The sequence below is a fragment of the Mustelus asterias genome, chromosome 21 (assembly GCF_964213995.1).
Source record: "Mustelus asterias chromosome 21, sMusAst1.hap1.1, whole genome shotgun sequence".
Lineage (NCBI taxonomy): Eukaryota > Metazoa > Chordata > Chondrichthyes > Carcharhiniformes > Triakidae > Mustelus > Mustelus asterias.
Genome location: NC_135821.1, coordinates 9,945,756 through 9,959,065, shown reverse-complemented (window position 1 = coordinate 9,959,065; position 13,310 = coordinate 9,945,756). Strand labels below are relative to the sequence as shown.

The following is a 13,310-nucleotide window of genomic DNA, read 5'->3' as shown; positions in this document are numbered from 1 at the left end:
ACCCTACCCCCCTCACATCCCTCTACCCCCCCAAAACCCAACTCCCCAGACACCTCGCTACCCAAAAGCTCTACCCCTCACATATCCCCTCTACCCCAAAACCCTACCCCCCACACACCCTCCACAAACCCAAAACCCTACCCCCCGCACACCCCACTACCCCCAAAACCCTACCCCCCTCACACCTCTCTATCCCCCCCAAAACCCAACCCCCAGACACCTCTCTACCCAAAAACTCTACCCCTCACATATCCCCTCTACCCCCAAAACCCTACCCCCTGCACACCCCACGACCCCTAAAACCCTACCCCCCACACACCCCACGGCCCCTAAAACCCTACCCCCCACACACCCCCACCCACCCAAAACCCTACCCCCCACCACCCCCAAACTCCTACCCCCACACACCCCTCTACCCCCAAACCCCAACGCCCCATACACTCCCCTACCCCCCCAAATCCCTATCCCCCACACACCCCCTTACCCCCCAAACCCCTACCCCCTACACCCACCTACCCACCTCTCCGGGGACACCCAGGAGTGAATGTAACCATGGAAGGGGCAGGCCATCGAGCTGAACGACCGACCCAACTTCTCAGGACCTCCTGATGCTTTTCTGCCCCGCCCCCCCCCCCCCCCCCCCATGGCGCTCATTGTCCATGGAATGCCTCAAGCGCTCTCCAGTGACCCTCAGGCCCAGATGTAGCAGTGGACGATACAGTCAGGCTCAACTATCCCATGACTCCACCACCCCCTGCTATTAATGGCCACCTTGGCCTGGCCCTGGAGCAGGCTTACAAGGAAGTGGCACAGTGGTTAGCAATGCTGCCTCACAGCGCCAGGGACCCGGGTTCAATTCTGGCCTCGGGTCACTGCCTGTGCGGAGTCTGCGCGTTCTCCCCGTGTCTGCGTGGGTTTCCTCTGGGTGCTCCGGGTTCCTCCCACATTCTGAAAGATGTGTGGGTTAGGTGAATTGGCCATGCTAAATTGCCCCTTAGCGACCAAAGATGTGCAGGTTTAGTGGATTGGCCATGGTAGGTTGCCCCTCAGTGTCCAAAGATGTGCAGGTTAGGGGGATTGGCCTTGCTAAATTGCCCCTTAGTGTCCAAAGATGTGCAGGTTAGATGGATTGGCCAAGTTAAATTGTCCCTCAGTGTCCAAAGATGTGCAGGTTAGGTGGATTGGCCATGCTAAATTGCCCCTTCGTGTCCAAAGATGTGCAGGTTAGATGGATTGGCCATGATAAATTGCCCCTTAGCGACCAAAGATGTGCAGGTTTAGTGGATTAGCCATGGTAGGTTGCCCCTCAGTGTCCAATGATATGCAGGTTAGGGGGATTGGCCATGCTAAATTGCCCCTTAGTGTCCAAAGATGTGCAGGTTAGATGGATTGGCCAAGTTAAATTGTCCCTCAGTGTCCAAAGATGTGCAGGTTAGGTGGATTGGCCATGCTAAATTGCCCCTTCGTGTCCAAAGATGTGCAGGTTGGGTGGATAGGCCATGCTAAATGTGTGGGATTATGAGGATAGGGTTGGGGGAGAGGGCCTGGGTAAGATGCTCTGTCGGAGAGTCAGTGCAGACTCGATGGGCCAATTGGCCCTTTCTGCCTTGTAGTAATTCTATGATTCTGCGACTCCCTCCACAGCTCCCCTGTCCCCCTTCCCATTCCGGGTGGCTAAAATTCAGGAGCGTGAGGCTGAAGTGCCATCGAAGTTTGAGGAACAACACCCCTCAAAGAGCTACCTTGTCAGTCAGTGTACAGAAGCAGGGAACACGGTTAAACGCAGACAGCATGAGAGTCCGTGAACCATCCGAATCCATGATTGTACAGTGCTGCTGCATGCAACACCCTCCCATGCCAGGTCCCCCACGGCTAAGGGGAGGACTCCCACATGGAGACCCCTCCCCCTCCCACTCCACTGGGGAGCCCCGCCACCTCCAGGTGGCAGGACAGAATGCCACGGTGTGTTCAGACGGTTGGCAAGGAATGTGAAGGGGGTACAATACAGTAAGAAGTTTAACAACACCAGGTTAAAGTCCAACAGATTTATTTGGTAGCAAAAGCCACACAAGCTTTCGGAGCTCCAAGCCCCTTCTTCAGGTGAGTGGAAGTTCTGTTCACAAACAGAGCATATAAAGACACAAACTCAATTTACATGAATAATGGTTGGAATGCGAATACTTACAACTAATCAAGTCTTTAAGAAACAAAACAACATGAGTGGAGAGAGCATCAAGACAGGCTAAAAAGATGTGTATTGTCTCCAGACAAGACAGCCAGTGAAACTCTGCAGGTTCAGGCAACTGTGGGGGTTACAAATAGTGTGACATGAACCCAATATCCCGGTTGAGGCCGTCCTCGTGTGTGCGGAACTTGGCTATCAGTTTCTGCTCAGCGACTCTGCGCCGTCGTGTGTCGCGAAGGCCGCCTTGGAGAACGCTTACCCGAATATCAGAGGCTGAATGCCCGTGACCGCTGAAGTGCTCCCCCACAGGAAGAGAACAATCTTGCCTGGTGATTGTCGAGCGGTGTTCATTCATCCGTTGTCCCAGCGTCTGCATAGTTTCCCCAATGTACCTGCAGGTACGTCCGGGGGTACAATGCCAGCCCGTGTAGGAAACCCATCGGTGCATGGCAGGGATTTCGGCGAGACAGCTCAAACTGTGGGGGCTGGGGTTCCTGAGGTAAAATCTGGACTTGGGGGCCAAGGTGAAATTCTCTCTCAACGGGGGTCTGTCCAGACGGGTGTGCATTGTACACCTGAGACCCCGAGTCAGACCCGAGAACCGCACCTTTAACACTGTGGATGGTATTGGCCATGAATTGGACATTGACAGACGCACAGTCCACGTGGTGCCACCTCACCCACACCTCTGCCATCCAAGATACCCCCACCTCTGGTCACTCCAAGCCCCCCCCCCCCCCCAACTCTGCCGGCCACATGAACCCCAATTGATGGAGCTACGGAATTCTTGAACAGTGGCTCATTGACAGGTGGAGGTGCAAGGCAGTCCTTCTTTATATGTGCTCAAGTAACTATCTAACAAATGCCTTCCAACTATATATCCTTAATCTTCACCTGTACCAATAATGCCCACTACCCACCCAAAAACCCCACTCTGTACACCACTCTACCCAGCAACCCTCTTTACCAACTCCAATGCCAGAACTTCACCCACACACCCAATTCCATTCTGTATGCCCATCTACCCAATAAATGCTCTCCTCCACCTGCTGACAAAACCCTCTCCATGCTGCCCATGCCAGGTCCCCAGTCACCTGACACCCATCATAAACAGAGTTCCCCCAAAATATCTTTTACCAATGCACCATAGAAAGCATCCTTTCTGGATATATCACAGCTTGATATGGCTCCTGCTCTGACCATAAGACCATAAGACATAGGAGCAGAATTAGGCCACTCGGCCCATTGAGTCTGCTCCGCCATTGAATCAAGGCTGATATTTTTCTCATCCCCATTCTCCTGCCTTTTCCCCATAACCCCCGATCCTCTTATTAATCAGGAACCTATCTATCTCTGTCTTAAAGACACCCAATGACCTGGACTCCACAGCCTTCTGCGGCAAAGAATTCCACAGATTCACCACTCTCTGGCTGAAGAAATTCCTCTTCATCTCTGTTTTAAAGGATCGTCCCTTTAGCCTGAGGTTGTACCCTCTGGTTCTAGTTCTTCCTACTAGTGGAAACATCCTCTCCACGTCCACTCTATCCAGGCCTCACAGTATCCTGTAAGTTTCAATAAGTTCCCCCCCTCATCCTTCTAAACTCCAATAACCAAGGGTTGAGAACATAGCCCAGTTCATCACGCAAACCAGCCTCCCATTCATAGAACCATAGAACCATAGAAAATTACAGCTCAGAAACAGGCCTTTTGGCCCTTCTTGTCTGTGCCGAACCATTTTATGCCGAGTCCCACTGACCTGCACTTGGACCATATCCCTCCACACCCCTCTCATCCATGAACCCGTCCAAGTTTTTCTTAAATGTTAAAAAGCATTTACCACTTTATCCGGCAGCTCATTCCACACTCCCACCACTCTCTGCGTGAAGAAGCCCCCCCTAATATTCCCTTTAAACTTTTCTCCTTTCACCCTTAACCCATGCCCTCTGGTTTTTTTCTCCCCTAGCCTCAGCGGAAAAAGCCTGCTTGCATTCACTCTATCTATACCCATCAAAATCTTATACACCTCTATCAAATCTCCCCTCAATCTTCTACGCTCCAGGGAATAAAGTTCCAACCTATTCAATCTCTCTCTGTAACTCAGCTTCTCAAGTCCCGGCGACATCCTTGTGAACCTTCTCTGCACTCTTTCAATCTTATTTACATCCTTCCTGTAACTAGGTGACCAAAACTGTACACAATACTCCAAATTCGGCCTCACCAATGCCTTATACAACCTTACCATAACACTCCAACTTTTATACTTGATACTCCGATTTATAAAGGCCAATGTACCAAAGGCACTCTTTACGACCCTATCCACCTGTGACGTCACTTTTAGGGAATTCTGTACCTGTATTCCCAGATCCCTCTGTTCAACTGCACTCTTCAGAGTCCTACCATTTACCCTGTACGTTCTTCTTTGGTTTGTCCTTCCAAAGTGCAATATCTCACACTTGTCTGCGTTAAATTCCATTTGCCATTTTTCAGCCCATTTTTCTAGTTGGTCCAAATCCCTCTGCAAGCTTTGAAAACCTTCCTCACTGTCCACTACACCTCCAATCTTTGTATCATCAGCAAACTTGCTGATCCAATTGACCACATTATCATCCAGATCATTGATATAGATGACAAACAACAATGGACCCAACACCGATCCCTGCGGCACACCACTAGTCATGATGTGGAGATGCCGGCGTTGGACTGGGGTAAACACAGTAAGAAGTTTAACAACACCAGGTTAAAGTCCAACAGGTTTATTTGGTAGCAAAAGCCACACAAGCTTTCGAGGCTCTGAGCCCCTTCTTCAGGTGAGTGGGAATTCTGTTCACAAACAGAACTTATAAGACACAGACTCAATTTACATGAATAATGGTTGGAATGCGAATACTTACAACTAATCCAGTCTTTAAGAAACAAAACAATGGGAGTGGGGAGAGCATCAAGACAGGCTAAAAAGATGTGTATTGTCTCCAGACAAGACAGCCAGTGAAACTCTGCAGGTCCATGCAACTGTGGGAGTTACAAATAGTGTGACATAAATTCTGATTCTAGGATCGCATGATAAAGACTCAGGAGGAAAAAAGCAGAAATATTTATGTGAAATAGTGTGACATAAACCCAATATCCCGGTTGAGGCCGTCCTTGTGTGTGCGGAACCTGGCTATCAGTTTCTGCTCCGCGACTCTGCGCTGTCGTGTGTCGCGAAGGCCGCCTTGGAGAACGCTTACCCGACTATCCACACCACTAGTCACAGGCCTCCACTCAGAGAAGCAATCCTCCACAACCACTCTCTGGCTTCTTCCATTGAGCCAGTGTCTTATCCAATTTACTACCTCCCCATGTATACCCAGCGACTGAACCTTCCTAACTAACCTCCCATGAGGGACCTTGTCAAAGGCCTTGCTGAAATCCAGGTAGACAACATCCACCGCCTTCCCTTCATCCACTTTCCTGGTAACCTCCTCGAAAAACTCTAATAGATTGGTCAAACATGACCTACCACGCACAAAGCCATGTTGACTCTCCCTAATAAGTCCCTGTCTATCCAAATATTTGTAGATCCTATCCCTTATCACACCTTCCAATAACTTGCCCACCACCGACGTCAAACTTACTGGCCGATAATTTCCCGGATTTCTTTTGGAACCTTTTTTAAACAACGGAACAACATGAGCCACCCTCCAATCATCCGGCACCTCCCCCGTGAATACTGACATTTTAAATATGTCTACCAGGGCCCCTGCAAATTCAACACTAGCTTCCCTCAAGGTCCGTGGGAATACCCTGTCCGGTCCTGGGGATTTATCCACTCTGATTTGCCTCAAGACAGCGAGCACCTCCTCCCCTTTAATCTGTAAAGGTTCCATGGCCTCCCTACCAGTTTGCCCTATTTCTGTAGACTCCATGCCCGTTTCCTCAGTAAATACAGATGCAAAAAAACCATTTAGTATCTCCCCCATCTCTTTTGGTTCCATACACAGTGTACCACTCTGGTCTTCAAGAGGACCAATTTTATCCCTCACTATCCTTTTGCTCCTAACATACCTATAGAAGCTCTTTGGATTTTCCTTCACTCTGTCTGCCAAAGCAACCTCATGTCTTCTTTGACTCCGTCTACACTTCCCGCTGCCTTGGAAAAGCAGCCAGCATAATCAAGGACCCTACGCATCCCGGACATTCTCTCTTCCACCTTCTTCCGTCGGGAATAAGATACAAAAGTCTGAGACCATGTACCAACCAACTCAAGAACAGCTTCTTCGCTGCTGCCATCAGACTTTTGAATGGACCTACCTTAAGTTGACCTTTCTCTACACCCTAACTATGACTGTAACACTACATTCTGCGCCCTCTCCTTCTCCAGAATCATAGATTCATACAGCGCAGAAGAGGCCTTTTGGCCCATCGAGTCTGCACCGACACATGAGAAACACCTAAACTCCCACCTAATCCCATCTGCCAGCGCTTGGCCCATAACCGTGAATGTTATGGCGTGCCAAGTGCTCATCCAGTTACTTTGTAAAGATGTGAGTCAAACTGCCTCCACCACCCTCCCAGGCAGCGCGTTCCAGACCCTCACCACCCTCTGGGTAAAAAGATTTTTCCTCCCATCCCCCCCTAAACCCCCTTCACCTTGAACCCATGTCCCCTCATGATTGATCCTTCAACTAAGGTCTCTATGAACGGTAAGCTTTGTCCGTATAGCGCGCAAGAAACAATACTTTTCATTGTATACTAATACATGCAACAATGATAAGTCAAATCAAATCAAATAACCTTCCACCCACCCGAGAAATTACTGGCACCATCTTGATGGGTTGTAAGGCCTCTAATGTTCCGAGAATCGCGTGTACAGGTGTGCCACCCGGGCATTCTCACGGTGACTGCTGCCCTCTTGCCCTTGTGGTTTGCCCGGGGGCTCACTCTGCCTCTCTTTCTTGTGCCCCGCAGATGTTTTCAACCAGTGTTACCGCCACAGCGAGAGGCGGGCGTTTCGGCTGCTGGTGCGGCAGTGCCCGCTGTGGGGCACAGCCACCTGCCTCCAGCTCGCCACCGAGGCGGACGCCAGGAACTTCCTCGCTCACGATGGAGTCCAGGTGAGTCGGGAATGTTCGTGCCATCGTCGGAGAAACATCCCCCCCTCTCCCCTCCACCCCCCCCCCACCACCCCCCCACCACCCCCCCCCACCTCCTCCCCCCCCCCCCCACCGCCCCCCCCCACCCCACCCACCCCCCCCCCCCCCCCACCGCCCCCGCTAACTAACCAATTGTTGACTCTGAAAGTAATAATTGGGATTAAAATGCAAATCGTAAATGGCAGACGCAGAGAATCCGAAGGTTAACGACACTTACACCAAATGGTGCTGATATCAGTGGGGTAATGGGCGGCACGGTGGCACAGTGGCCAGCACTGCTGCCTCACAGGGACCCGGGTTCGATTCCCAGCTTGGGTCACTGTCTGTGTGGAGTCTGCACGTTCTCCCCCCGTGTCTGCGTGGGTTTCCTCCGGGTGCTCCGGTTTCCTCCCACAGTCCGAAAGACATGTGAGTTAGGTGGATTGGCCGTGCTAAATTGCCCCTTAGTGTCAGGGGATTAGCAGGGTAAATATATCGGGTTACTGGGATAGTGACTGGGTGAGATTGTTGCCGGTGCAGGCTTGATGGGCCGAATGGCCTCCTTTTGCACGGATTGTGTGGAGTTTGCACATTCTCCCCGTGTCTGCGTGGGTGCTTCAGTTTCCTCCCACAGTCCGAAGGACGTGCTGGTTAGGGTGCATTGGCCGTGCTAAATTCTCCCTCAGTGTACCCGAACAGGCGCCGGAGTGTGGCGACTAGGGGATTTTCACAGTAACTTCATTACAGTGTTAATGTAAGCCTACTTGTGACACTAATAAATAAACTTCAAACTTAAAACCTAAATGGTGGACATAGAGAGATCGAAGGTTACACCCAATGATGGTGATGTTACCGGAGTGATAATCCAGAGGCCGAGGCTGATGCCCTGAGGATAGGGGATCAATTCTCACCACACCAGTTGGCAGAATTGAAATTCGATTAATAAATCTGGAATATAAAGCCAGTTTCAGTAATGGTGACCCTGACAGTTTGAAAATAAGGGGTCTCCAATGGAGATGAGGAGAAATTTCTTTTAGAGTCATAGAGATTTACAGCATGGAAACAGGCCCTTCGGCCCAACTTGTCCCTGCCGCCCTTTTTTTAAAATCACTAAGCTAGTCCCAATTGCCCGCATTTGGCCCATATCCCTCTATACCCATCTTACCCATGTAACTGTCTAAATGCTTTTTAAAAGACAAAATTGTACCCACCTCTACTACTACCTCTGGCAGCTTGTTCCAGACACTCACTACCCTCTGTGTGAAAATATTGCCCCTCTGGACACTTTTGTATCTCTCCCCTCTCACCTTAAACCTATGCCCTCTAGTTTTAGACTCCCTTACCTTTGGGAAAAGATATTGACTATCTACCTTATCTTTGCCCCTCAATATTTTATAGAACTCTATAAGGTCACCCCTCAGCCTCCTACACTCCAGAGAAAAAAGTCCCAGTCTATCCAGCCTATCCAAACCACCAAGACCCGGTAGCAGCCTAGTAAATCTTTTCTGCACTCTTTCTAGTTTAATAATATCCTTTCTATAATAGAGTGACCAGAATTGCACACAGTATTCCAATTGTGGCCTTACCAATGTCTTGTACAACTTCAACAAGACGTCCCAACTCCTGTATTTAATGTTCTGACCGATGAAACCAAGCATGCTGAATGCCTTCTTCACCACTCTGTCCACCTGTGACTCCACTTTCAAGGAGCTATGAACATGTACCCCTAGATCTCTTTGTTCTGTAACTCTCCCCAATGCCCTACCATTAACTGAGTAAGTCCTGCCCTGGTTCAATCTACCAAAATGCATCACCTCGCAGTTGCCTAAATTAAACTCCATCTGCCATTCGTCAGCCCACCGGCCCAATTGATCAAGATCCCTTTGCAATCGAAGATAACTTTCTTCACTGTCCATTATGCCATCAATCTTGGTGTCATCTGCAAACTTACCAACCATGCCTCCTATATTCTCATCCAAATCATTTTTATAAATGACAAATAACAGTGGACCCAGCACTGATCCCTGAGGCACACCGCTGGTCACAGGCCTCCAGTTTGTTGTTAGTTTTCTTAGTTAGGTGGTTGTTAGTTTTGGGGATTCTTTTCCCCCAGAGAGCAGTGGAAGCCAGGTGAATTTATTCAAGACCGAGTTAGGTAGACTTTTGATAGATTAAGGTTACATAGAAATGTAGAAACTAGAAGCAGGAATCATAGAAACCCTACAGTACAGAAAGAGGCCATTTGGCCCATCGAGTCTGCACCGTCCACAATCCCACCCAGGGCCTACCCCCATAGCCCTACATATTTTACCCACTAATCCCTCTAATCTACGCATCTCAAGACACTAAGGGGCAATTTTTAGCATGGCCAATCAACCTAACCCACACATCTTTGGACTGTGGGAGGAAACCGGAGCACCCGGAGAAAACCCACGCAGACACGAGGAGAATGTGCAAACTCCACACAGACAGTGACCCAAGCCGGGAATCGAACCCAGGTCCCTGGAGCTGTGAAGCAGCAGTGCTAACCACTGTGCCACCGTGCCGAGGAGGCCATTCAACCCTTCGAGCCTACTCCACCATTCATTTTGATCATGGCTGATCACCAAATTCAATATCCTGATTCCCCCCCTTTCCCCCCATATCCCTTGATCCCTTTAGCCCCGAGAGCTATATCTAATTTCTTGAAATCACACAATGGCGGAATTCTACCGCCCCTGCTGCCACGGGAATCGGAGCGGGCCAGGGGCGGACAATGGAAAGGTCCGGTGACCTCAGGTGGGATTTTACAGTTTCGGAACGAGTAAGGCCGTAAAATCCCACCCACCATTTTAGTCTCAACTACTTTCTGTGGGAGTGAATTCCACACATTCACCACCCTCTGGGTGAAGAAATTTCTCCTCACCTCAGTCCTAAAAGGTTTACCCCTTATCCTCAAATTAAGACGACTAGTTCTGGACTCCCTCACAATTGGGAACATTCTTTCTGAATCTACCCTGTCTAACCCCGTTAGAACTTTATAAGTTTCTATGAGATCCCCCCTCACTCTTCTAAACTCCAGTGAATACAATCCTAACCGAGTTTGTCTCTCCTCATATGACAGACCTGCCATCCCAGGAATCAGCCTGGTAAACCTTCGCTGCACTCCCTCTATGGCAAGGACATCCTTCCTCGGATAAGGACATCAAAACTGCACACAATACTCCAGGTGTGGCCTCACCAACGCCCTATACAATTGCAGCAAAGCATCCCTATTCCTATTCTCAAATCCTCTCGCTATGAAGGCCAACTTACCATTTGCCTTCTTTACTGCCTGCTGTACCTGCGCGCTTACTTTCAGGGGTCAGGCAGGAAGTGGAGTCGAGACCACAATCAGTTCAGCCATGACCTTATTGAATGGGGGAGCAGGCTCGAGGGGCCGAATGGCCTACTCCTGCTTTTAATTTATATGTTTCGATGGATAAGGAGGTCAGGGAGAATACTGCATTGTTAGGTGTGCCACCTTTCAGAGGAGCTGTGAGACAAAAGTCGTGCGTGGGTGGCACTGTGGCACAGTGGTTAGCACTGCTGCCTCACAGCGCCAGGGACCCGGGTTCGATTCAAGCCTCGGGTGACTGTCTGTGTGAAGTTTGTATATTCTCCCCATGTCTATGAAGATTTACTCAGGATGCTCCAGTTTCCTCCCACATTCCAAAGATGTGCAGGCTAGGTGGATTAGCCATGCTAAGTTGTCCCTTAATGTCCAAAGATGTGCAGGTTAGGTGGATTGGCCATGCTAAATTGTCCCTTAATGTCCAAAGATGTGCAGGTTAGGTGGATTAGCCATGATAAATGCGTGGGTGAAATTTTCCTGTCCTGCCCACCACGGGAATCGTAGCGGGTGGGGGAGGAAGGAGTGGGGGGAGCGTGGGAGGTCCTTTGTCCTCGGGCAGGATTTTCCAGTCTTGGGCCAAGCGTGGCCGGAAAATCACGCCCAATGTCTTCCTCAGGAACAGAGGGTCTGAGAGACGGAGGCCCTTTACAGGTTAATTTTTTAATTAAAGTAAAATTTATTTATTAGTCACAAGTAGACTTACATTAACACTGCAATGAAGTTACTGTGAAGATCCCCTGGTCACCACACTCCGGCGCCTGTTCGGGTACACTGAGGGAGAATTTAGCACGGCCAATCCTCCTAACCAGCACGTCTTTTGGATTGTGGGAGGAAACCGGAGCACCCGGAGGAAACCCACGCAGACAACGTGCAGACTCCGCACAGACAGTGACCCAAGCCGGGAATCGAACCTGGGTCCCTGGCGCTGTGAGGCAGCAGTGCTAACCACTGTGCCACCGTGCCGCCCAACAATGGAAGACTTGTCACCAAATGGAGTAGAGGTGATTTTCTTTTAAAGATGGGGGTGGGATTTTGAGCCTGAGAGATTACTCTGCGTTTTATTCGACAGGCCCTCCTCAACCAGATCTGGTGGGGGGAGATGGACCGAAACACCAAGACGTGGAAGCTCTGCCTCGCCTTCTTCTGCCCGCCTCTCATCTATAGTAAGCTCATCAAATTCAGGTGAGACCCTTCCCTTGTTTTGGGATGACTCTCACCCACCCACCTTCCACCTCATGCCACCCTGTTAGCAAAGCGTGGGTACCACCCAACGTGGGGAATGACCCCATCGCGGCCTGGAGTTTGCTTCCTATCGCTGGGTTCATCATTCCGAAAGGGGTACGTCGATGTGACAGCGGGTGAACCTATGGGTCAGTGTGGCACTGGACCATGCCAGCTGGGAAGGCCCAGGGTACAATTACCCCCAGCCTGTGCTGGGTAGTAGGCATCGTAAGAAAGTCTCACAACACCAGGTTAAAGTCCAACAGGTTTATTTGGAATCACGAGCTTTCGGAGCGCTGCTCCTTCATCAGGTGAGTGGAGAGGTCGCTGATGAAGGAGCAGCGCTCCAAAAGCTCGTGATTCCAAATAAACCTGTTGGATTTTAACCTGGTGTTGTGAGACTTCTTACTGTGCCCACCCCAGTCCAATGCTGGCATCTCTACATCATGGGTAGGCATTGTGCTGACTGTACCAAGTCTCATGGAGAATCCACCTTGACAGTCAATGGCCTGACCATCACGGAATCCCTCCACCATCAACATCTTTGGGGAGTCGGTACCAACTCGATGGGCCAAATGGCCTCTTCTGCACTGTAGGGATTCTACGATGACTGTTCTCAGAGACCGGTGACAGAGGTTGGATGGGTTGAATGACCTCCTCCTGCCCCTAGGGGGAGTCAGTGATCTCTGAAGGGGAGAAGTGTTTGATAGCCAATAATGGCGGCCATTCCCAATGGAGCCATCGTTCACGAGCTATAATGAATATTTCTGTTTCACTTACAGCAATAGCGCAGAAGAACAAAGGACAGAAAAGACTGCATCTGATTTGGACAGTGTTGACGGGGACTTATTGATTCAGCGCTCTGAGATCTCCTGGTTAGTGGCACTTCCTCTATTTCAAACATAGAAACTAGAAGCAGGAGTAGACCATTCGGCCCTTCGAGCCTGCTCCACCATTCGGTATGATCATGGCTGATCATCAAATTCAATATCCTGGTCCCCACTTCCCCCCATATCCCTCGATCCCTTTAGCACCAAGAACTATATCTAATTTCTTCTTGAAAGCAGACAATGTTTTGGCCTCAACTGCTTTCTGTGGTAGTGAATTCCACACATTCACCACCCTCTGGGTGAAGAAATTTCTCCTCACCTCAGTTCTAAAAAGACTTCCCCCTTATCCTCAATCTATGACCCCTAGTTCTGGACTCCCCCCACCATTGGGAACATTCTTTCTGAATCTACCCTGTCTAACTCTGTCAGAATTTTATAAGTTTCTACGAGATCCCCTCTCACTCTTCTAAACTCCAATGAATATAATTTTTGGGGACTGTGCTGTTAGACATACGTTTGCCCTTGGGATGGAAGCATCGCTGGCGAGGCCAGTATTTCTTATCCATTAATTACCCTTGAGAAGGTGGTGG

General features: G+C 49.8%; 2 protein-coding genes across 2 annotated transcripts in view; one reads left to right on the top strand and one right to left on the bottom strand.

The window, feature by feature from the left end:
- LOC144509098 (carnitine O-palmitoyltransferase 1, liver isoform-like) overlaps nucleotides 1-13,310 on the bottom strand; it is a 304,253-nt gene that overhangs the window by 26,154 nt on the left and 264,789 nt on the right. The window lies entirely within an intron of this gene.
- LOC144509091 (transient receptor potential cation channel subfamily M member 5-like) overlaps nucleotides 1-13,310 on the top strand; it is a 62,711-nt gene that overhangs the window by 12,938 nt on the left and 36,463 nt on the right. Inside the window, exons 7-9 of the mRNA XM_078237427.1 lie at nucleotides 7,133-7,278; nucleotides 11,739-11,851; nucleotides 12,673-12,765. Of these exons, the coding sequence (XP_078093553.1) occupies nucleotides 7,133-7,278; nucleotides 11,739-11,851; nucleotides 12,673-12,765 (352 nt within the window). The remainder of the gene's footprint in view (nucleotides 1-7,132; nucleotides 7,279-11,738; nucleotides 11,852-12,672; nucleotides 12,766-13,310) is intronic.